Below are 18,227 nucleotides of genomic sequence, written 5' to 3'. Positions count from 1 at the left end.
CCTACAAATACTAAGTCAACCCTGGTGATATTACGAATAACGAAGAAGTTCATTAGATTCGCGTGCTTACGTTTTTTTCTTGAGGGGGTCCGTTATTGAGCAGTTGCATAGGACGCAGCGGTGCGTGCTCTATCGCTCGCCATAACCATATTGACATCGTACTTGGCACATCCACGAATCTTCACAAGATGCAGGAGCTTCAGTGTGTCGCACAAACCTACGCATGGGGCAAATCCGGGCTCGAGAGCTCCGTCGCGCAGCTCAAGGTTCGTGTGCCCACTTCCTCGAGTGACTCTTGCACTGTCATTGCCAATTATCCGACTCAACTGCTGTCATTGTTGTATGCAGGAGGCTGCAGACGAGTCTTTCAAGGCGGACGCTGCCACTCCATACGCGGAGCTCTGGTACGAGGCAATACATGGATACTTTTGACACGCATGGGGGATCTTTTAACATTTTACTACATTGCCAACAGGATGGGAACTCACCCCAATGGTCCGTCCAAAGTGCTACGTGAAGAGAACAAAGACGCGCTGCTTTTGAGTGACTGGATTCGAATGCTTCGAGCCAACGAGACGGGAGACCTTCCGTATTTGTTCAAAGTGCTATCTGTGCGCAAGGCGCTGTCTATTCAGGCCCACCCGGACATCAAATTGGCTCGTGAGCTGCACGAAAAGTTCCCTGAAATTTACAAGGACGCGAATCACAAGCCAGAGATGACCATCGCATTAACTCGCTTTGAGGCGCTGTACGTAGTTCTTTTTGTTTGTCATGCTCACGTGTCACTGACCGTACCGTTAATTACAGGTGCCAGTTCCGCGAGATCAACGAGATCGCCGCTCACTTGCATGCCGTTCCTGAACTATGTGCGCTTGTCGATGCCGAGGGTACGTATTTGCAAGTTTTAGCGCACAAATAGCGCTTGGGTCAGAGTTACAGCATTTGACTCTTATTGCAGTTTCTCAGCGGTTGATGACACAGCAGGATGAAGCAGCTCTGCGAGAATTCTTCCGCTGCTTCGTGTACGCTGAATCGTCCATTATTGTGGCACAGTTGCGTTCACTTCGTGCTCGTCTCGAGAGTTCATCAAGTTTGAGCGCCTTGGAGAAGCTCGTGCTGCGTCTAGACAACGAATATCCCGGCGATATTGGCTGCTTCTGTCCGTTCTTGCTCAACTACATCACACTGGAGCCCGGCGAGGCAATGTTCCTGGGCGCCAACGAGCCTCACGCCTATCTGTTCGGCGACTGCGTCGAGTGTATGGCATGTTCCGATAATGTCGTTCGCGCTGGCCTTACCCCTAAGTTTATCGACAAGGAGACGCTGCATTCAATGCTAACCTACTACACGGGCAAGCCACGTGTGTACAAGGGTGATGTTCAGAGTGACGGTGTTACGCGGTTGTACAGCTCTCCAGTGCCGGAGTTCGAGGTCGAAGCCGTCGAGTTGAAACCCCGTCAGCGATATGCGCTACCAGCGCGAAAAGGAGACTCCATTGTGCTTGTCATTTCGGGCGGCGGGTCGACGGTTGAGCCTTCAGGCAATGCTGACGGTCGAAAGATGTCCAAGGGCAAAGTGTATTTCTTACCCAAGGGTGAGATTCTCGAAATTCAGGGCGGCGAGGACGGGATTTTAGCCTTCCGAGCGTCTCCCAACGAGAGTTTGATCTCTCAAAAGGCTTAGATTGTGGCGTATCGGAGCGTACTGAACGAAGGTACAAGGAAATGTCTTACATGTTATACAGCAAGCCGAAGGAAATAATACCAGTCCTAGCTTGCATCATGACAATATGCTGCTTGACGTGGGTGTAGATCGTCTCGAGTCAGCATCAGACTCTGTGCCACATTCCGCATGACCCATTTCACCTCAGCAGGACCTTCAAGCTTCGGTACACGAGCAAAGCCACTGCTATCGTCTCCTGCATCAGATTCCTCTTCTTGCTGGTCCTCTCCTTCACTCACGAACTCATCGTCTACATACTCAATAACTTCAGCGTCGGGGTCTTCAAAGTCGTCGCTGTACTGCGTCCCGCTCTGATCAAAGAAATCGGACGAGTCATCGCTGTAAAAATTCTCCTCGGCTTCGTATTCACTGGAGGAGGTGTCAGCAGAAGCGCCGTCGTCGTCGCTGTCTGCGTCTAACTCCAGCTCACGCATCATGGAGCTTTCACTGAGTGACGGAGCTCCTGTGTCTTCTGAGCCCACATCTTCCAGTGACAAAGTCGATAGTTCAAGAACGTCCCCACTGTCTTCCAAGTCCGCTACTCTTGGTGTTGAATTCGTCCTGGAACGCCCGCCTCCGCTTGCAGGTTGCCGTACTACTCGGCCATTCTTGGTGTCCTTAGACCCGTAGTAAATCTGCAAGCTGTCGAGGCACTCCTCGCTGTATTCACTCTGGAAATTTGGGTTCATCAGCTCTTCAGCCTCCGCATGGAAGCGTGAGTCGTCGTCATCGTCTTCATCTATACTTAAGTGAATACCATTTATCTGTGCGTTGTCAGTAGATCCCTTGTGTCCCCATGCGATCGCTTGTTTAGGAGCTCGTCGACGTATTGGTGACGACACGGAGCCTGAAAGCTGTTCGTCTACCTCTTCTTCCTCATTTTCCAATGCATTTGGATGCGGCTTGTCTTCTGTTACAAGTACCAATGGCTCCGGAGTGGTGCTTCGTTCTGGTAGACGAAAACTTAACTGCGGCTCCTCTACAATACTCGACTCCAGCAATTCCAGCTCGTTGCGTACATCGGGATCGTCTACTTCGTCGTCATAAGGTTTTATCGGCATCCATTGCATCGGAGCTACGGCTGCTGCTTCTGCTTGAGTTGCTAGCCGCATTTTCCTCTTCTCGTCTGAAGAGCGACGTGCAGAGAGGTTTTTCGGATGCAATCGACGTCTACCAGCCCCAGAAGCCGAACCGTGTTGCGGTTTTCGAGCCACGGGGTTTATCACTTTAACTTTTAGTGAACCACCAGAAGCGACCAGGTCCTGCATGTGGTGACGGATGTATGGCATGGCAAAGATCTCTTCCATACTGGGTCTCCTTTCTGGATCTTTGTCGAGTAATTTACGTAACAGATCGGACACTTCCGTGTCATAATGTGGAGGTACAGGAGCAAAGTCTTGCTGTACTATCTTGAGAATGAGCGTCAGTATGTTAGGGGCGTCGAAGGCGTGACGTAGAGCCAGCATTTCGTATAAAACGCAGCCTAGAGACCACACGTCGCTCGCGTACGAGTACGGCTTGCTCTCGCAGACTTCTGGGCTCATGTAATACGGCGTTCCTACTACTGTTTTGGCCTGATCTAGAGTAGAATCCAACGTCTTGGCGATGCCGAAATCTCCGAGTTTGACCACATTTTCTGTCGTGAGGAACACGTTGCTGGTCTTCAAGTCTCGATGCAACACACGTTGGCCATGCAGATACTTGATAGCCATCGCCATCTGCACGAACCAGTCCAGTACCTGGCTAATAGGGAAATATCCTCTTGGGTCGGAGATGTCGCTGTCTGGTCCGACTATTTGTTCTCGGATCTTTTGCTGCTCCTTTACTTTACACGCCAGGTCTCCACCGTCACAATAGGCCATAACGATATGCAACACATTGTCCACTACGAAGTTCTCCATGTATTCGACCACATTGGGGTGTTTGAGCTTGGCCAGTAGCTCCACCTCGCGGAAGGATTGGTCCTTCTCTTTGGCTGAGAGCAGCTCCATGGGAATCTTCTTGACCACGAAGCGGTCGTGGAGACAGTCGGGCCGTCGGGATCGCACGAGATGCGCCGAGCCGTAGCTGCCACGGCCAATGCATTTGATCTCCTCGAAGCGGTCCATAGTGGGCGGCACTCGGCAGATCTTTTACTGAAGGCCAGACCCGGAGATAAGTAGAGCGAGCAGCCACCTCTTTACGACCCAAGGGTGTTGCCTCTGCGCGGCGGACCTAACGTGCTAACGTGAAATACCGATTGCAGGAAGGTCGGCCGTTTCGCGGAAGGTTGCGTCACAGTTTTTTTTTTCTATGAGATCGCCCCCCTTGAGTCCCCAATATTTGATTTCCCTACTTTTGAAGTGGATAACTTGATACCAACCCAATGAGCCAGCAGAGTGAGATAAGAAATAAGCACGTGACTTCGAGCGGCTTCTATGACTGACAGGGGCGTCGGCGAGACTATGGCCGACGATATTTCTTTTTTCTAGGCCCAGGCAGGTTATCACCGCCTTGGCGGTGGTAAATGAGATAGCTGTACATTTTCCATACGGTATCTCTGTATTGAAGGCGAGATGCTGCTTTTTTCTCTCTTGTTTTGATGTCAGGGAAAGTCGTCGTCTACTTAGGCGATGTCGAATCCTGTTAGCCGCACTTTAGTCTCCGAGTAATGAGTCCCTTACTCAATGCCCACCGCCGTGTCCGTGGTCGTCGCCATTGCGAGCAGCAGCCTCCTCCTTCTCCTTCTGAGTGATCACCACGTTCATGCGCGTCAACTGTCCATACAATACGATGGAGTGAGTCATGCAAACACGAGGATAGCGTTCAGCAATTAGCCGCACCTCCTTCCTGTGGTGCAGGCACTCGAGGTAGTCTTCAACCTGCTTGCCGCACTGGCCAGAATGCTCTGTGTCCTTCTACTCGAGCGGACAAGAGGCCAGCAACAATTACAGTAAAACCAGAGCAGTGAGACCTCAGTTAGCGGAAAGAATTACATTGCACGCTCGATACATCAAATACGTACGCTGCACTGCTCCACATCCTTCCAGAACCGGTAGCATCGGCCCTCACGGCCCTTGAATCCGAAGCCCGACGACATGCTGCTCAAAGTATTCCTCCCGGGTAGATTTGGGCGGCTATCGCTGCACCTCCAAAACGACCGAATTTTGGCCAATCCTCGAAGACCTGGGGAATAATTTTCCAATTATTGGACCTCAATAGCTTTTATAGCCTAATGGCTGCCTTTTTACTTAAAATGTCAAAAATTACTTTGAAGGATCAATATATTTAAATATATTCTAAAAACAATCGAAATTTGCGGTAATATTTCCAAAAAAAAGGGCGCTACGCGACATAATAGTGCTAGCGTCACTTTGTGTCAGCTCGCTAAACACTGTAGAAAGAAATCGCCTCTTACTTTACGAATTTGTTACGGGCGGTTTCGTAAGCACTGATCTTTACCGCACTACCTACCGTGCATACAGGATCCATGGTGCTGGACTTGGAACTTGAAGGCTAAGAAAAAGAATGCTAGCAAATAGGGCTTCCAATAACGAGAGTTGTGTTCAGGATAAAATCTGTAGATAAGAAACCATCTCCGTACGAGCTGTTTAGGCGTTAATTTCCCGGATCGGTTTGTCAGATTCTTGGGGCGGTTTTCATCTCCCTGTGTGCAGCCGACCTTGATGATACGAGTCTCCTGTGAGTGCACCGAAGGGACCATGAACTCCGTGACGACACCAAAAACGTCGGTGAACTCGAAAGTGCGCGCACCAGTCAGCTTTAATACCCCTGACGCCTCGTGGAACAGCTCCTTTGACAGATCACGGTCTGTCACTTGGATACGGCGCGCAATTAGGTCGAAACTGTCGGAGTACTCTCCAACGTACACTGCCTTCTTGCGCGCCTTGTCCAGTATGTCCATGCCACCGAATCACTTCAACTTGCAGCTCGGCAGGCCACAAGTGCATGCTGAATGTACGCTTCCCGCTTTAGCGGGTTTTCGGCGTCTAAGGCGAAACTAGATACAGCAGTACTTCCTTGAAGTACTGCTTGAACAGGTCGTTGCCCGCCTTGCTTCGTGCCGTAGCCTCCTTTGCTTCTTCGGCGAAATCACCGTTTCCGACCACCGGAACTTCCATGAAGACATCGAACGAGCCGTCCTCGGCGTTGTCGGCGGCGAACAGCGACACGATACTGTTCTGAGAGGTAAGCAGGAACCCGTCCATTCCGAAGCTTGCCATGATGGGGTTGCTCGCACGAAGGTAAGATTAGTTGTGTGTTCTGCATGTTCGGAACCACTGGAGCTGCCATCCAGTGACAAGGTTCCATTGAAGCCACAACCGCCAGAGTCTCGTTCTCAGTGTGTCACAGGCTCCCAGACCAAACAAGTGAGAGCCGGCGTCGCCACATCACCTTCGAAGAGCCGCAACCCACAGTGACGGATCGGACTTGGACGTCGCATTTCCAGGGTGAGAGAGGCTCTCCAATAGTAGATGTTTTGTGGATCACAATTCTATGTTGAGGAGCTAATAAGAATCGTTTCCAGACCGCTGAATTTCACGCTATTGTGTAGCTTTTGGATTGTTATTCTACTTATCGGTCAGACATTGTTTGAGAGTCCATTTCTTCATCGCTATTTTCAAAAGTATACGTTTTTAAATCATTTTGTTTGTTACAAAAAGAGATTAAATTTTTTTGATTTGTTTTTTTAACCCTTTTATTTTTTTTAAAAACTAATTCAAATTATGTTTTACAGAAATTAAAATGTTTTAATTAAAATATCGTTTAAATAATAGTCAGACAATAAGTTATATTAAAAGGTTATTGCGATTACGGGCCTGCGAACTTCGTCTCTGACCGATTACTTCGACTAAAATGGCAACTTGTCTCTATAGAGTCCCCAGGGTAGCCAATAGAGGATCTACCGCGTCCAGCAGACCCAGGTTATTGCCACAGATGCATCTCCGTCAATCTCCCAGTATCCCTGCCTTGCTGGTGTTGCTCGCCTTCTTCGCCTCCGTCGTTACGGCCAAGGACCCACCATGTTCCTCGCCTGAAGAGTGCTGCTCGCTCTGCGGCGATGACTCGGAACGCTGCGCTCGAGGTCCGTGCAGCATGAGCGTGTTCACACGCGTCTTCTTCAGCATCAGTGCCCCCACCGATAACGTTGGCTTCTGGGACGTCGTCTTCTCTTTCTACGGCATGGTGCCGTACCTCGTGCCGATGGTGATCGCGCTCGAGTTTATCTTCCACCGCCGCAGCTGGACGCGGGTGTTTGCCTTCCTTTTCATCCCCATTTTCGCCATTATCAACGCTGTTATTCTGGTCATGAGCTTGGGCGAGTGCAGCGAATGTGATCGGCCGTGCGGCAGCTGCGTCTCCAGCAACGGTATGCCCTCGGGCCATGCCACAAATGCCATCGGACTCTGTTTGTGGCTGATCCTAGAGACACTTTTGGGCTTCGGCAAGCAGTGGACGGCAGTGGCAAAATTGGTTCTCTGCGCGGGCTTTATCTTGCTCTTCGTGCCGGTCCCGTACAGCCGTATGTATCTAGGCGACCACACCGAGCTGCAGGTCGTCATCGGGAGCGTCGATGGGGTCGTGTTTGGGCTCATCTACTTCTTCGTGCTTCGCTATGTCGTCGGGAGACGGCTGTCCGGTATCACGGAGCGCATGAAGGAGGGACGCTTCAAGTTCCTGAAAATGACGAACGACTTTTATCTTGTCAATGACGACCGCCCCACGACACTTGCTCCCCTCATGAACACCGGCGATCAACAGTATAGCCGCTCAGAGTCAATGGAGGATGCAGAGACGAAGTATTAGCCATTGCTGACTGCAACTTTGGGAGACTAAAACCACTAATTGTAATGAAACTCATGCAACAACGTCATTATCAACTTTGCTGGCAGTGCCAATGGTAGGTAGTAGCCTGCCACCATTATTTATGAAGACGAATTTCAGTCGATATTCAAGACAAGTATATCCAAACTACATGTGAATATTCTATCGCGCTGAAAGCTCAAGTCGTGCTGCACTGTATTGGCACTGTGACATTGCTAGGAGATGATCGAGCTTTCGATTAATTGATGGCTATGGCAACGCCGCTGCAACAAGCACAGCAATTGCCATTTTGCATGAGGTCTTGACATCCGCCGTGAGCACGTCCTCCACCGACGCCGCGACCTCCGCCGATGCCTCGTTTCACACGCTGGCCCATAATCAGCGCTGGTCGGTGTGGCGCGGTCGCAGCAAATCTCCAGCAGATCCGTTCCCTTGGGTCAGCGACTCACAGCGAACAGCCCCTTCAATCCCTCGAGCAGCAGGCCATACATACGCCGAGGAAGCGGCCAAATAGCCAAGCGGGCAGTGTTGTCATTTTCAGAGCTACTGCTGGTCTAATTCAGAATCCGAAGCCAATGCCAAGTGTGCAAAAAAGTTTGCTCCATGTGCTAACTTTTTCTTTCCATGTTCACGCCGCGGTTGTGATCAAAAATAAGTCGCCATAATCGAGCAATCAAAAAAAAGAACGCCAATCAACGGGCGAAAATTCTCATTTTGCATGAATGGGAGCGCTGAAATGGGAAACTTCAACAAAGGCAACTTGCTCTTCACGTGGACGCTGATATACAGAATTTATCCACTTCATTTACGTGTGTATTCCAGTCCAGGGGTAACTCCTGAAATACTCAGCCACCGAAGACATTGCCATCGCGTCCTTTTTAGTTTTAATACCATAGGAGAGGTATCACCAACTTATTTGCAACTCTTATGCAAGTCCAAGTCCAGCGTGATCTTGACCAATGATGCAATTTTCCAATTATCCATACTATTTTTAAGTATCCCATAAATTCATGTTACATTCACTACTTGGAGTTGCAAGTCGGTTCTTCGAGTCCGTGCTCAACTGCAAGAGAACGAATAGCATTTCCCGTTATCGCGGATTCTAGGATTTCGAATATTGACGTTTACCTACTGCTACAATAGTGCTATCATACAGCACTCTTGCTGCAAATGGGGCAAGATGAACAATACTTGGTCAGAACAGGTGCGATGGCTTGGACCATGACGAAGAGATTTCGAGCACGGTTCTGTTTTTATTTATCTACTCGTAAACTGCATTTAACTTGTCAAATCTTTCTTACGTGAGGAACTTATCAATGTCGTATTTGCTAGAGCAGAACGGTGCTGGTGTCGCGACAAAGTCCACGTGGATTCAAGCGCAAATGCAAAAATGGGTCGTTTTCCAACGGATTTTCGTCCAAATGGGGCATGCGTAATCAAGTCGTGCAGAGATCAAAATGCGCTGACTTTTCCAGCCATCACTCTTCAATTCGCCAGGGGATCGCCACAGCTTGTTCGTTCATTATGGCGCCGTCTTCGTCTACACCCCGTTGGCTGCTACTGCTGAGCGCTTTCCTTGCCGCCCCCGCCATGGCAAACAGCGACAGCGACGACGACAGCGTGGACTACGTGCGATGTACGTCCTTCGACCAGTGCTGCGAGATGTGGGGCGAACACTCCAAGCGGTGCGAGCGCGGGCCATGCACTAGCAATTGGATCATGCGCAAGTTCTTCTCGCTCAGTATGCCGCTCGACAGTATCACGTTCTGGGATATCATCTGCACGATCTACAGTATGGTGCCGTACCTGGTGCTCATCGCCATCATTGTCGAGGCGTTGCTACGCTCGCGCCGCTACACGCGCGTGTTCGCTATCCTGCTGCCGATCATCCTCACGGTACTCAACACTGTCATCCTGGTGAAGATACTGGGTGACTGCGACGAATGTCCGCGCCCTGCAGGCTCGTGTCTCGTCAGCAACGGGCTGCCATCGGGACACGCCACGAACGCCATCGGCCTGTGGACCTGGGTAGTCCTCGAGACAATCGTGGGCGTCGGAGAGCGTGTGCGTCGCTGGTCGGCCGGTCGCAAGGCCGTTGCGGTGTTTTTCGCCACGCTCGTGTTGACGCCCGTGCCCTACAGCCGCTACTACCTCGGCGACCACACGGCTCTACAGGTCGCGGTTGGATCAGCCGACGGACTGGTGCTGGGAGTTGCCTACTTCTTCTTCATCCGATGGCAAGGCATGCATCGTGCCATCGACGCACTCGCTCGTGTCGTGGGTCGCTACATTAAGTTCGAGATCAAGGACGACTTCTACCTGACCCCCAACCAGCTGACGGAGGCACCGAGGGACGACGGCACTATTGCGGACGACAGCAGTGAAAGTGAAAACGCTGGAGCCAACCCGAGCCACACGGTGGAAAAGGAGCTCCAAACGCCTTATGTGCAGGCGTAATGCCCCACCTAATACAAATAGACAAGGTAGAATAACGCAAAACAAGTTTCATGTTCCAACTCCAGCCTATTTAGGGATTTTGCTGAGCTAAAAGTGACGTTGCCAAGTCTCCATGAAGCCGGCGACAGGTTCAAGACTGGGAGCATGAAGACAACCTCGACTGCAACCTACTCGAAGGATGATGACTACGCAGTCGGAAACGTGGAGAACCTCGAGTTTGAGGACAACGAGCAGACAGAAATGAATCAAGGCAAATACAGAAAATCCACGGTTTTCCGTGTAGGAACTCGAGTTGAACGAGAGCTGGATGGGCTTTGGTTTCCTGGCACCATTACCGACGCCGAACCCGACAGCGACTGCTACGAAGTTGAGTATGATGAAGATATGAACCGAGAGAGTGAAGTTTCAGGTAGTGAACTGCGTCTCCTAGACCCAAGTCGGACACGAGAAAAACCAGTGCCGAACGAGTTAACCCCACAGCAACGAGAAATACTACGGAAGGATTCTTTGTTAATGCAGACACCGGATTACGACCCGAACAAGGCACCGACTGTCGTTCTGCATCACCAAGGCGAAACTAATGCAGGTAAAGTGTTGCCGTTTTCATGTCCGTCATTTTCCTGCGCTTTTGTGCCTACCAACTTTTTGCTTATTTCCCAGCGTCTGGGTACATTATCAATGGGCTTGAGAACAATGTCGCAACTGGCAATGGGTTGCGGGGCATCCGCTGGTTACGGGGCAACTCGTTTTGAGCTGCTATTACGCTATTTAAAACGGAGCGTCTAGGACTCGCTTCATCCTGTTTCTGATTGCTCAAGACCAAGCTCGAGACGCAACGCGCGCTCGTAGCTTTCAAACGCGTCGTCGAGGAGGAACTCCTAGCAACATTATGCAGGCAATATACAGTCAGTCCACAGATCTACTTTTGCTATCAAAATACTACTCACCTTTTTCTCCAGATCCGCCGCTGTGGCAGTCAGGAATGCTATCTCGCGTTGGATACGCGCTTGCAGTGTCTGTACAGCCAGTTTTCGCTCGCGATGCTCGAAAGAAGCGTGTTTCATTCGTCGCTGGAATTCTCTTGCTACTTTCGTAGCATCTGTGGCCTGTTGCAACACTTCTGTGTGCTCATGGCGCCTTTGGCGATGGGCTGCTGATAGCGAGGAGCTCTTCTCCAAGGTGGTGCGAAGCTTTGCCTCAATCTTGGTGGCTGGGCTCCTTACTGGAGGTGTCTGTAGTTAAGCCACAGCAAAAAAAGTTTAGTGTAAAGCGAACTACCAGAAGTCCTTCATGTTCGCACATTCTCCCTGTCATGCACAATGGACAGACCACTCAATTGCGATTCGCGGTCATCGGGGAACGCTGTGGCATCCAGCGTGGAGTCCTTCAGTAGTCCACCAAAAGCTGTGGATACCGCGCGTTCTAGCAGCTCTCGAGTCAAAGTCTGCTGCTCGTTCTCGGCCTCATTTGAGTGTTCTCCAACACGTTGTAGATTGGTTCTAGTCTGTCGCGGAGTCCGAGGCTGTCGAGGGGCATCCTGTATGCGTCTTCCTCTATTTCCCACAGCTGACGCCGTTGCACGTCGTGGCTGGGTCAACTTTGTCGACGAATTCCACGTTCGCTTGGGGTGATCATCGCCGTTTTCCTGCTCTGCAGTCATATGAACAGTCGCGTGATCTAATACTGCGATCAAATGGCACAAATGAAATCGTATTGTATTACTACTATGGAGATCTGGCACGCAGTCTTCGTCTCCATTGGCGTCCTGCATCTTAAATACTGGTTGGCATGTCGTTGTCGCGAGCCTTTTTGGACTTTAGGACGACGGGCGCTTCCACACAGCCAACCAACCGCCGGTGAACGCATTCAACTGCTGAGTGGCTTGCTGCATGGCGTCCAGATGCCCGCTGAGTTGCTGCAGTGACGTTGTTGCCGCGGTGATGGCTGCCGCGCAGTTCTCGTACGACTCGATACGGCGCTGGACTCCAGTCAGGTACTCCTCGCGGCCACGCTCACGCTCCTCCTGATGCTCTGTCAATCCTCTCTCCGAGCCGTGCGGCGTGCCAACCTCGCTACCATCGAGGGTCTCCGCCGTCGACGGTCTCGCCTCCGGCGCTTCTTCCATCAGAATGCTAAATGGAATTGTGTCAGATTGTGATTTGTATAGGACTTATTTTGGTCTGCTGTTTTTACTTGACTCCGGTATGCATGGCAAAAAAAATAGAGAACAAGAAACAAACAAAATAACAATAATTTAGAACAATCGATGCAGGAAGAGAAGTATGATGAATAAATGTGTTGTCTTATGGTCTGACTGAACGGGACTTGGATGCTTGAGAACACTACAAATCAAGGAAATGAGTGCTATGACACAGCTACCAACTAACGTTAGATAAAAACTCTGCGTACGCCAATAGAGATATTGCGCTAGTTGTCGTCGATTACACGCGAGCCTCGCTCTGCAAGAAATACTCGTTGCGCGAGATCTCCTGGCAAAGGTTATACGTCCTCTCCACTGCGAAGGACTATCCAGAAAGCCAACAGGCATGCAAATGTTATAACACGATTTATCACCAAATTTTACACCAGAACATCCGTACCGTGACACCGATTTCGAACAGCAGGAACAAGTAGAGGAACACGAAGAGCGGGACGCCTGGACCTTCCTCGACGTCGACGATTTTGTCCAGCAAGTACAGCTTGATGACCATGTATGTGGTCTCGCCTACTGCGATGATGTGACAGACCAAGCTGAGGATCGTGCCGTAGTGGAACTGCAAAGATGTTTATCATTTCCTGTCAGCTGTAGGTCTACTGGTTATGCTAAAACACACTAAAGCGGAACGTACGCGGCGCACTCGAGTTGGATCAAGGTTTGCCGGGTTGGTGTCTCTCAGTACCCAATAGCCGTAGGCCATTACCCCGATGCTGATGAGCGTATCCCACCAAACTTTGTACCAGGTAACCGTGAAGCTGATGACGAAGATGGCCAACAGAACCAACGATAGTTGCTTGCACGCAGGCGCAAACTCAAGCGTATGCGGCGCAATCGCGATCTTGCTTCCTCGCTTCTCCACCATCCTCCAGGGTTCGTCTGCACTTTATCAATGAGATGGATACGTCTTGAGAGCATCAACCAGCCACTCGACGCGCTCCCGACTGCTGGCGGAAGATCCGCTCGGCAGTTGAAATCTTCAAAGGATGCAAACAATTTTGGCGGGGCTAGAACGCCCATTGGCTAGAATGCAACATGGCTACATAAACTGCAACAAGTGGTTCAGAACTGAGCGGGGTCATATCGGGGGATCATCGCGTTTGCTTTGCCCAAAATGGACGTGTGGACGGTGGTGTACGCAGTGGCAGGCTGCTCTCTACTGGTGAGTCGTGTGTTGCATAGCTAAGTATCTCAATCTTACCGTAATGTTTACAGTCGTTTGTGGTGACAAAACTTCGCGCTCCTGGCTTCGAAGTCGACGGTAAACATGTCTTCATCACCGGTGGAAGCTCTGGGATTGGCCTGGCGACAGCGAAGAAGTATGCACAAACAGGTGCCAAAGTCTCCATCATTGCCCGCGATGCTAAGAAGCTCGAGGTGGCAAAGCAGGAGATCGAAGCTGTTCACAAACACAAAAATACTCCGGTATTCGCTCAATCCTGCGATGTCGTCGATTTCGAGGCAGTCAAGAAGGCGGTGGAGGCTTCAAATGCCTTCCACAAGCGCGCCACCGACCACGTTGTCTGCTGTGCAGGCATCGTGGAGCCTGGTTACTTCATGGAGCAGGACGTTGCAGGGTTCAGGCGCTCAATGGATATCAACTACTTTGGCTGCCTTCATGTCGTGCACGCGGCGCTGCCGGCTATGATCAAGCAACACGAAGTCGAAGGCGGCAACGATGGAGGACAGGTTACACTGGTGGGGTCTGCCTTCTCACTCATGGCCTGCATTGGTAGTGCGCAGTATTCGTCCTCCAAGTACGCACTGCGAGGTCTGGCTGAGTCGTTGCGCAACGAGTTGAAGCTGTACGACATCCGTGTGAGTGCTTTCTACCCTGGCAACGTCGACACTCCCATGCTTGAACACGAGCTAGCACTCACTCCTCCGGAGACCAAGACAATTGAAGGAGTCAGCACTCCACTGTCACCTGAGGCCGCGGCTCAGACGCTGGTGAACGGGATTGCAAAGGGCCATTTCAGCATCACGACAGACCCGCTTGTCTATCTTCTACGCATCCTGTCGAACGGAGTCACGCCGAGACACAACACGGTGCTGGAGACCGCGTCGCTGCCATTGGTCATAGTCGTCCAGTTTGTCTTCCTCATCTTCATGGACGCCGTTGTCGAATATTCACGTTGGAAACGAGCAAAACAACGTAAAAGCGACAAGAAGGATCAATAACTGTTAGCATTCTTCATAAAGCAAAACCGAAAATCAAGCGCATTGGTTCAAAAGTGAAGCACAATCTCCATTCATCTCCCCACTGTAGCGCAGTATACTTCTCCTCTGTCTTTTTCTGTCTTCTTCTCCATCTCACATGTCTATTCCGAGTTGCTAGCGTTGGCGAGCGCCTTCTTGACCTGAATCTCCGGCGACAGGTAGCCACGCTTCTCATAGTTGGTGTAGTACGTGAGCTTCTTGGGATTCGGACGTGCCGGCTGCGGGAGTGTCTCGAACTTGTGCGGCTTGAGCAGCGCACGCAGCGCCAGGCGGTTGTGGTAGACTGATGTGATGCTGCCACCGGCCGCCTCCACGGCCTTAATAGCCGACTCGGAGGCCTGCGAGACCTCAATGTCCAGCTTGGCCGTGAGGTGTTGGCTGCCGTTTCCGAGCAATTTAATGCCGTGCTTAACGCGCGAGCAAGTCACGAGTCCAGAGTCCACAATCTCCTTCATGGTGATCTTGTTACTGGCGTCCAGGCGTCCCATATCCACGAAAAGCTGCAGCTTGTCCAGGTTCACGGTCTCCATGGGGGTAGCAAACTTGTTGTTGAAGCCACGCTTCGGCACGCGCTGGTACAACGGTGTCTGGCCGCCTTCAAAGCCAGGTCCGCGACCGGAGCTGCCGCCCGAGCGCGCCTTCTGTCCCTTGTGTCCGCGGCCAGAGGTCTTGCCTTTACCTGAGCCGATACCACGACCCAGACGCTTGCCACGCTTGTGGGCGCCGTCATTGTCGCGCAGGTTGTTAAGACGAACACCTCCGAAGGCGGGCACAGCAGCAGCAGCAGAGCTAGCGAACGCCACACGGACGCCGCGGGTGGCAGGCAGAGCCCGCTCCAACGCCTTGAGACTCCACATTCCGACAGCTTATTGAGGAGGCTGCGATGTGTGGCGAGGAGATAAGTCGCATTTAATCGAGTTATAGCATCACGCCACCAAAACACAACAATGACGGCATTTCGACCAATAATATCGAAGGATCATGAATTCATATGTCAATTGCAACCAACTACGATGGCTACATCGCGCAACCTCGTGGGCATAACGCTGCTGGATGAGCTACCGGATCTGCCCTACGACGCTAGCGATGACAGCTCCAGCTCGTTACACACGTACTTCCGCGGATCTTGGGGCTTGTTATTCTCACACCCGGACGACTTCACGCCTATCTGCACCACAGAGCTGGGCGAGGTGGCGCGACTGGAGAATGCCGGGGAGTTCGCTCGACGCGGCGTCAAGTTGCTGGCGCTGTCATGCAACGACGTGGCCAGTCACAAACGCTGGGTCGTCGATATCGAGCAGTTTTCGGGGGCCAAAGTGAACTACCCCATTGTGGCGGATCCTAGCCGTCGCACTGCTGCGCAACTGGGCATGCTGTCTCAAGATGATCTTGACCAAGAAGGAATACCGCTCACGGTTCGCACGCTTTTCGTGTTAGACTCGAAAGTGCGTGTCCGTCTCATGCTCACGTATCCGGCCAGCACGGGTCGCAACTTTGTGGAGGTGCTACGAGTGCTTGACTCGCTCCAACTAACAGACCAGAAGAAGCTGGCCACGCCAGTGAACTGGAAGCAAGGCGAGCGTGTGTGTATTACCCCGCAAGTGACAGCTACTGAAGCTGCTGAAAAGTATCCAGATGTGCACGTAGAGAAGCTGCCTTCCAGCAAGAATTATCTGCGATTCACCAAGCAATACTAGCCACCTCTTAACATTTCTCCTGAAAATTTGGACGTATGAAAATCCATAGCAACTTAGTGTACGTTGTGCAATCAGATCTCATTAAGCTTAGTTGTGCAGTAATTGCTCGAACCCTCGTTGCAGGAAGTCCGCTAACTGGGGATTTGGCAATTCCAAGTCCAGTGTGCGTCTGGGTGTCACCAGCGATACGTAGCACTCGTAACGCGCAACATTACCGGACCGCTTGAGCACCGCCGTCTTCATGCCACGTGCGACTTGAATCACATCTGCGAGGACAACACTCTGCTCCAGACGTGCATGTTTTCCTTTCCCCACTCGATCGGCAGGACCCATGGCCTTCTGCCAGAAAACTCGTTTGAAGTTGAGATCTGTGAAAATGAGTCGCGGGTGTGGTCGACCACGTCGACCATGTTTGACGGCTTCGAATCCATCTAGTAGGAGTTCCTTGAATGTATCCATGTCGACCGATGCGGCGGCAATCTCTAAGCTAGTGATGCTCATGTTGCTTTGAACGCTACTGCTGCTACTGCTGCGGACACTGGCCGATTCTCTCACTATTACAGGCTGAACGGGTAAGCGTACGACCTCACTTGGCTCTCGAACTTGGAGGCTTTTAAGTCTATCCGTTGGTGGTGGTAGTGGTCGTAACATTGGCATTGGAGGAGGAGGGGGAAGAGTCTTACCATCAGTTGAACTTCCTGGCTTTGAGGAGAGAACAGGCAGGGGCAGTACCGCCATGAGCGAAGAGGACAGTTGCTTAGTCGCAAGTGGTTGAGCAGCTACTTGCGGCTCCTTCTCAAGCACACTTTGCTTATTCGGAGCCTGCGATTTTTTGTTTTGAGTGACAACAGTGGAGCTGTCGTCTTCCCAATCGTATTGGTATTTCTGCATATCGTCACAGTCATCGTCTTCTTCCGACGTCTCGTGAATGGTCTCCGGACGTAGCGGAGGCAAAATCTTGTTTTTGTCAGTGTTCTGAGGCTGGTTGTTGCTTTCCTGGTTGTTGTTGCTAAGACTCAACTCTGGTTTTGTTACAAGCGAATGGAGCAGTGCTGAGACGTCTTCGAGAATTGCGGCCGAAGATTTGGACGCGTCAATGTGATGCACCACACCCTGACGGTTAGTGAACATTTTGTTTGTGGCCTCTCCAAAAGTTTGATACGCCTCAAATCGCGGTGAAAGGCGTTCACTCGTATCATCACGGCGTCTTGAGAGCCTCGCACGAACTACTGGATCTTGAGGAAGATTGTTTGGAGAGTGGAAAATCGCACCAGTCACTGGATCAAAGCGACGACCAGTAATGCGAGTCGTGCAGTCTTCTTGAGATAGTTCGAGCACAAATACAATGGCAGGACAGAGATGAGGTTTTGCCATTAGCGCCTTGGCCTGGTCAGGGGTGCGTGGGAAGCTGTCGAGTATCCAACCTGTGCGACCACGAGCCATACAGCTTGCAACCTTGGCCTCCACCATGTCAAGCACCACACGATCAGGGACTAACTTGTTCGCAGCGATACAACGCTGAGCTCTCCGACCAGCGGTTGTCTGCATCTTCATGTTCTCGCGCAGCAATTCACCTGTGGCGACGAACTCAAGGTTGAACTCCTCACATAACAGTTTGGCCAGCGTCGTTTTGCCCGAGCCAGGAGGGCCATTGACGAAGAGTTGAAGCACCATTGTCTCAAATGAGTCGGACACAGTTGAGGACGAGAAGTGTGAGCATGCATGCATAGCGTTGCGCCATGCGATGGTGCAGCAGAAGTTCTGGGAAAAATAATTGCTGGTCAAAGCTGTGAAGTGTGTTCAGCAAAGATGTATTTGCAGAGCAAAATTTGCAACGGTTCTAAGCGGTCACAAGGATTCGACTGGCGAAACAACTTCAATATGGTTCTCACACGTTGGTATTTTAATAATACTAGTGGAGCAGCACTGGCGTGTTGCTAATTCAGGCGATCGTCTAAAACTCTGTATATACACAGTTTTGGCGCGCGCCCCTTCACGTAAGCTTTTCACTGGAAAAGATGGCCAAGATGAAGACAAGCACGTCCGCAGGAAGCAAGCAGAGATCGGCAAAAGACGCTTCCTTTGCGCCT

General features: G+C 51.2%; 14 protein-coding genes across 15 annotated transcripts; 6 read left to right on the top strand and 8 right to left on the bottom strand.

The window, feature by feature from the left end:
• Positions 1–40: 40 nt before the first annotated feature.
• On the top strand, positions 41–2,501 carry PPTG_14008 (mannose-6-phosphate isomerase, class I). Its single transcript, XM_008910496.1, has 5 exons — positions 41–266; positions 349–404; positions 476–748; positions 808–887; positions 959–2,501. Exons 1-5 carry the CDS (start codon positions 189–191, stop codon positions 1,681–1,683), a joined length of 1,212 nt encoding a protein of 403 aa, XP_008908744.1. The 5' UTR covers positions 41–188; the 3' UTR covers positions 1,684–2,501.
• On the bottom strand, positions 1,021–4,047 carry PPTG_14007 (NEK protein kinase). Its single transcript, XM_008910495.1, has one exon. The coding sequence runs from the start codon at positions 3,828–3,830 to the stop codon at positions 1,770–1,772; it is 2,061 nt and encodes a 686-aa protein (XP_008908743.1). The 5' UTR covers positions 3,831–4,047; the 3' UTR covers positions 1,021–1,769.
• On the bottom strand, positions 4,036–4,882 carry PPTG_14006 (hypothetical protein). Its single transcript, XM_008910494.1, has 3 exons — positions 4,727–4,882; positions 4,545–4,619; positions 4,036–4,478 (listed from the first exon to the last, which is right to left on the bottom strand). The coding sequence occupies exons 1-3, from the start codon at positions 4,799–4,801 to the stop codon at positions 4,386–4,388; spliced, it is 243 nt and encodes an 80-aa protein (XP_008908742.1). The 5' UTR covers positions 4,802–4,882; the 3' UTR covers positions 4,036–4,385.
• Positions 4,883–5,167: 285 nt separating this feature from the next.
• PPTG_23415 (hypothetical protein) lies at positions 5,168–5,945 on the bottom strand (the record flags this gene model as incomplete). The annotated part of the gene is made up of 3 exons (XM_008910493.1): positions 5,168–5,245; positions 5,306–5,608; positions 5,739–5,945. The coding sequence occupies 3 exons, from the start codon at positions 5,943–5,945 to the stop codon at positions 5,168–5,170; spliced, it is 588 nt and encodes a 195-aa protein (XP_008908741.1).
• Positions 5,946–6,538: 593 nt separating this feature from the next.
• PPTG_14003 (hypothetical protein) lies at positions 6,539–7,597 on the top strand. Its single transcript, XM_008910492.1, has one exon. The coding sequence runs from the start codon at positions 6,580–6,582 to the stop codon at positions 7,528–7,530; it is 951 nt and encodes a 316-aa protein (XP_008908740.1). The 5' UTR covers positions 6,539–6,579; the 3' UTR covers positions 7,531–7,597.
• A 1,419-nt stretch (positions 7,598–9,016) lies between these two features.
• PPTG_14002 (hypothetical protein) lies at positions 9,017–10,073 on the top strand. Its single transcript, XM_008910491.1, has one exon. The coding sequence runs from the start codon at positions 9,073–9,075 to the stop codon at positions 10,003–10,005; it is 933 nt and encodes a 310-aa protein (XP_008908739.1). The 5' UTR covers positions 9,017–9,072; the 3' UTR covers positions 10,006–10,073.
• A 6-nt stretch (positions 10,074–10,079) lies between these two features.
• Positions 10,080–10,954, top strand: PPTG_14001 (hypothetical protein). Its single transcript, XM_008910490.1, has 2 exons — positions 10,080–10,591; positions 10,666–10,954. Exons 1-2 carry the CDS (start codon positions 10,150–10,152, stop codon positions 10,755–10,757), a joined length of 534 nt encoding a protein of 177 aa, XP_008908738.1. The 5' UTR covers positions 10,080–10,149; the 3' UTR covers positions 10,758–10,954.
• Positions 10,587–11,665, bottom strand: PPTG_14000 (hypothetical protein; the record flags this gene model as incomplete). Its single annotated transcript, XM_008910489.1, has 3 exons — positions 10,587–10,883; positions 10,953–11,237; positions 11,306–11,665. 3 exons carry the CDS (start codon positions 11,663–11,665, stop codon positions 10,800–10,802), a joined length of 729 nt encoding a protein of 242 aa, XP_008908737.1. The 3' UTR covers positions 10,587–10,799.
• Positions 11,666–11,699: 34 nt separating this feature from the next.
• Positions 11,700–12,173, bottom strand: PPTG_13999 (hypothetical protein). The gene has a single exon (XM_008910488.1). The coding sequence runs from the start codon at positions 12,128–12,130 to the stop codon at positions 11,822–11,824; it is 309 nt and encodes a 102-aa protein (XP_008908736.1). The 5' UTR covers positions 12,131–12,173; the 3' UTR covers positions 11,700–11,821.
• Positions 12,174–12,272: 99 nt separating this feature from the next.
• PPTG_13998 lies at positions 12,273–13,205 on the bottom strand. Of its 2 annotated transcripts, XM_008910487.1 has the most exons (4): positions 12,855–13,205; positions 12,606–12,779; positions 12,415–12,530; positions 12,273–12,347 (listed from the first exon to the last, which is right to left on the bottom strand). In XM_008910487.1, exons 1-3 carry the CDS (start codon positions 13,083–13,085, stop codon positions 12,447–12,449), a joined length of 489 nt encoding a protein of 162 aa, XP_008908735.1. In that variant the 5' UTR covers positions 13,086–13,205; the 3' UTR covers positions 12,273–12,347; positions 12,415–12,446. The 2 variants fall into 2 exon arrangements, with proteins under 2 accessions (XP_008908735.1, XP_008908734.1); XM_008910486.1 differs by having other exon boundaries at positions 12,273–12,530.
• Positions 13,206–13,208: 3 nt separating this feature from the next.
• Positions 13,209–14,507, top strand: PPTG_13997 (hypothetical protein). Its single transcript, XM_008910485.1, has 2 exons — positions 13,209–13,382; positions 13,436–14,507. Exons 1-2 carry the CDS (start codon positions 13,335–13,337, stop codon positions 14,399–14,401), a joined length of 1,014 nt encoding a protein of 337 aa, XP_008908733.1. The 5' UTR covers positions 13,209–13,334; the 3' UTR covers positions 14,402–14,507.
• PPTG_13996 (ribosomal protein L15) lies at positions 14,342–15,349 on the bottom strand. Its single transcript, XM_008910484.1, has one exon. It carries the CDS (start codon positions 15,295–15,297, stop codon positions 14,542–14,544), a length of 756 nt encoding a protein of 251 aa, XP_008908732.1. The 5' UTR covers positions 15,298–15,349; the 3' UTR covers positions 14,342–14,541.
• A 94-nt stretch (positions 15,350–15,443) lies between these two features.
• Positions 15,444–16,714, top strand: PPTG_13995 (hypothetical protein). The gene has a single exon (XM_008910483.1). It carries the CDS (start codon positions 15,454–15,456, stop codon positions 16,135–16,137), a length of 684 nt encoding a protein of 227 aa, XP_008908731.1. The 5' UTR covers positions 15,444–15,453; the 3' UTR covers positions 16,138–16,714.
• Positions 16,198–17,811, bottom strand: PPTG_13994 (hypothetical protein; the record flags this gene model as incomplete). Its single annotated transcript, XM_008910482.1, has 1 exon — positions 16,198–17,811. The coding sequence occupies one exon, from the start codon at positions 17,809–17,811 to the stop codon at positions 16,225–16,227; it is 1,587 nt and encodes a 528-aa protein (XP_008908730.1). The 3' UTR covers positions 16,198–16,224.
• Between the last annotated feature and the right edge of the window lie 416 nt (positions 17,812–18,227).

The sequence above is a fragment of the Phytophthora parasitica genome, assembly GCF_000247585.1.
Source record: "Phytophthora parasitica INRA-310 unplaced genomic scaffold supercont2.37, whole genome shotgun sequence".
In the NCBI taxonomy this organism is placed as follows: Eukaryota; Oomycota; class Peronosporomycetes; order Peronosporales; family Peronosporaceae; genus Phytophthora; species Phytophthora nicotianae.
The sequence above is the reverse complement of the archived record's forward strand: the minus strand, read 5'-3'. Positions and strand labels throughout refer to the sequence as shown.

Coding starts and splice junctions, on each gene's coding strand:
- PPTG_14008 (XM_008910496.1), top strand. CDS start 189: ATGCAGGAGCTTCAGTGTGTCGCACAAACCTACGCATGGGGCAAATCC. Junction 405..475: donor ACTCCATACGCGGAGCTCTG/GTACGAGGCAAT, acceptor CATTGCCAACAG/GATGGGAACTCACCCCAATG. Junction 888..958: donor TGCGCTTGTCGATGCCGAGG/GTACGTATTTGC, acceptor CTCTTATTGCAG/TTTCTCAGCGGTTGATGACA.
- PPTG_14007 (XM_008910495.1), bottom strand. CDS start 3,830: ATGGACCGCTTCGAGGAGATCAAATGCATTGGCCGTGGCAGCTACGGC.
- PPTG_14006 (XM_008910494.1), bottom strand. CDS start 4,801: ATGTCGTCGGGCTTCGGATTCAAGGGCCGTGAGGGCCGATGCTACCGG. Junction 4,620..4,726: donor AGGATGTGGAGCAGTGCAGC/GTACGTATTTGA, acceptor CCGCTCGAGTAG/AAGGACACAGAGCATTCTGG. Junction 4,479..4,544: donor GCCTGCACCACAGGAAGGAG/GTGCGGCTAATT, acceptor TTGTATGGACAG/TTGACGCGCATGAACGTGGT.
- PPTG_14003 (XM_008910492.1), top strand. CDS start 6,580: ATGGCAACTTGTCTCTATAGAGTCCCCAGGGTAGCCAATAGAGGATCT.
- PPTG_14002 (XM_008910491.1), top strand. CDS start 9,073: ATGGCGCCGTCTTCGTCTACACCCCGTTGGCTGCTACTGCTGAGCGCT.
- PPTG_14001 (XM_008910490.1), top strand. CDS start 10,150: ATGAAGACAACCTCGACTGCAACCTACTCGAAGGATGATGACTACGCA. Junction 10,592..10,665: donor CCAAGGCGAAACTAATGCAG/GTAAAGTGTTGC, acceptor CTTATTTCCCAG/CGTCTGGGTACATTATCAAT.
- PPTG_13999 (XM_008910488.1), bottom strand. CDS start 12,130: ATGGAAGAAGCGCCGGAGGCGAGACCGTCGACGGCGGAGACCCTCGAT.
- PPTG_13998 (XM_008910486.1), bottom strand. CDS start 13,085: ATGGTGGAGAAGCGAGGAAGCAAGATCGCGATTGCGCCGCATACGCTT. Junction 12,780..12,854: donor ATCCAACTCGAGTGCGCCGC/GTACGTTCCGCT, acceptor ACATCTTTGCAG/TTCCACTACGGCACGATCCT. Junction 12,531..12,605: donor TGTTCGAAATCGGTGTCACG/GTACGGATGTTC, acceptor CTTTCTGGATAG/TCCTTCGCAGTGGAGAGGAC.
- PPTG_13997 (XM_008910485.1), top strand. CDS start 13,335: ATGGACGTGTGGACGGTGGTGTACGCAGTGGCAGGCTGCTCTCTACTG. Junction 13,383..13,435: donor TGGCAGGCTGCTCTCTACTG/GTGAGTCGTGTG, acceptor TAATGTTTACAG/TCGTTTGTGGTGACAAAACT.
- PPTG_13996 (XM_008910484.1), bottom strand. CDS start 15,297: ATGTGGAGTCTCAAGGCGTTGGAGCGGGCTCTGCCTGCCACCCGCGGC.
- PPTG_13995 (XM_008910483.1), top strand. CDS start 15,454: ATGGCTACATCGCGCAACCTCGTGGGCATAACGCTGCTGGATGAGCTA.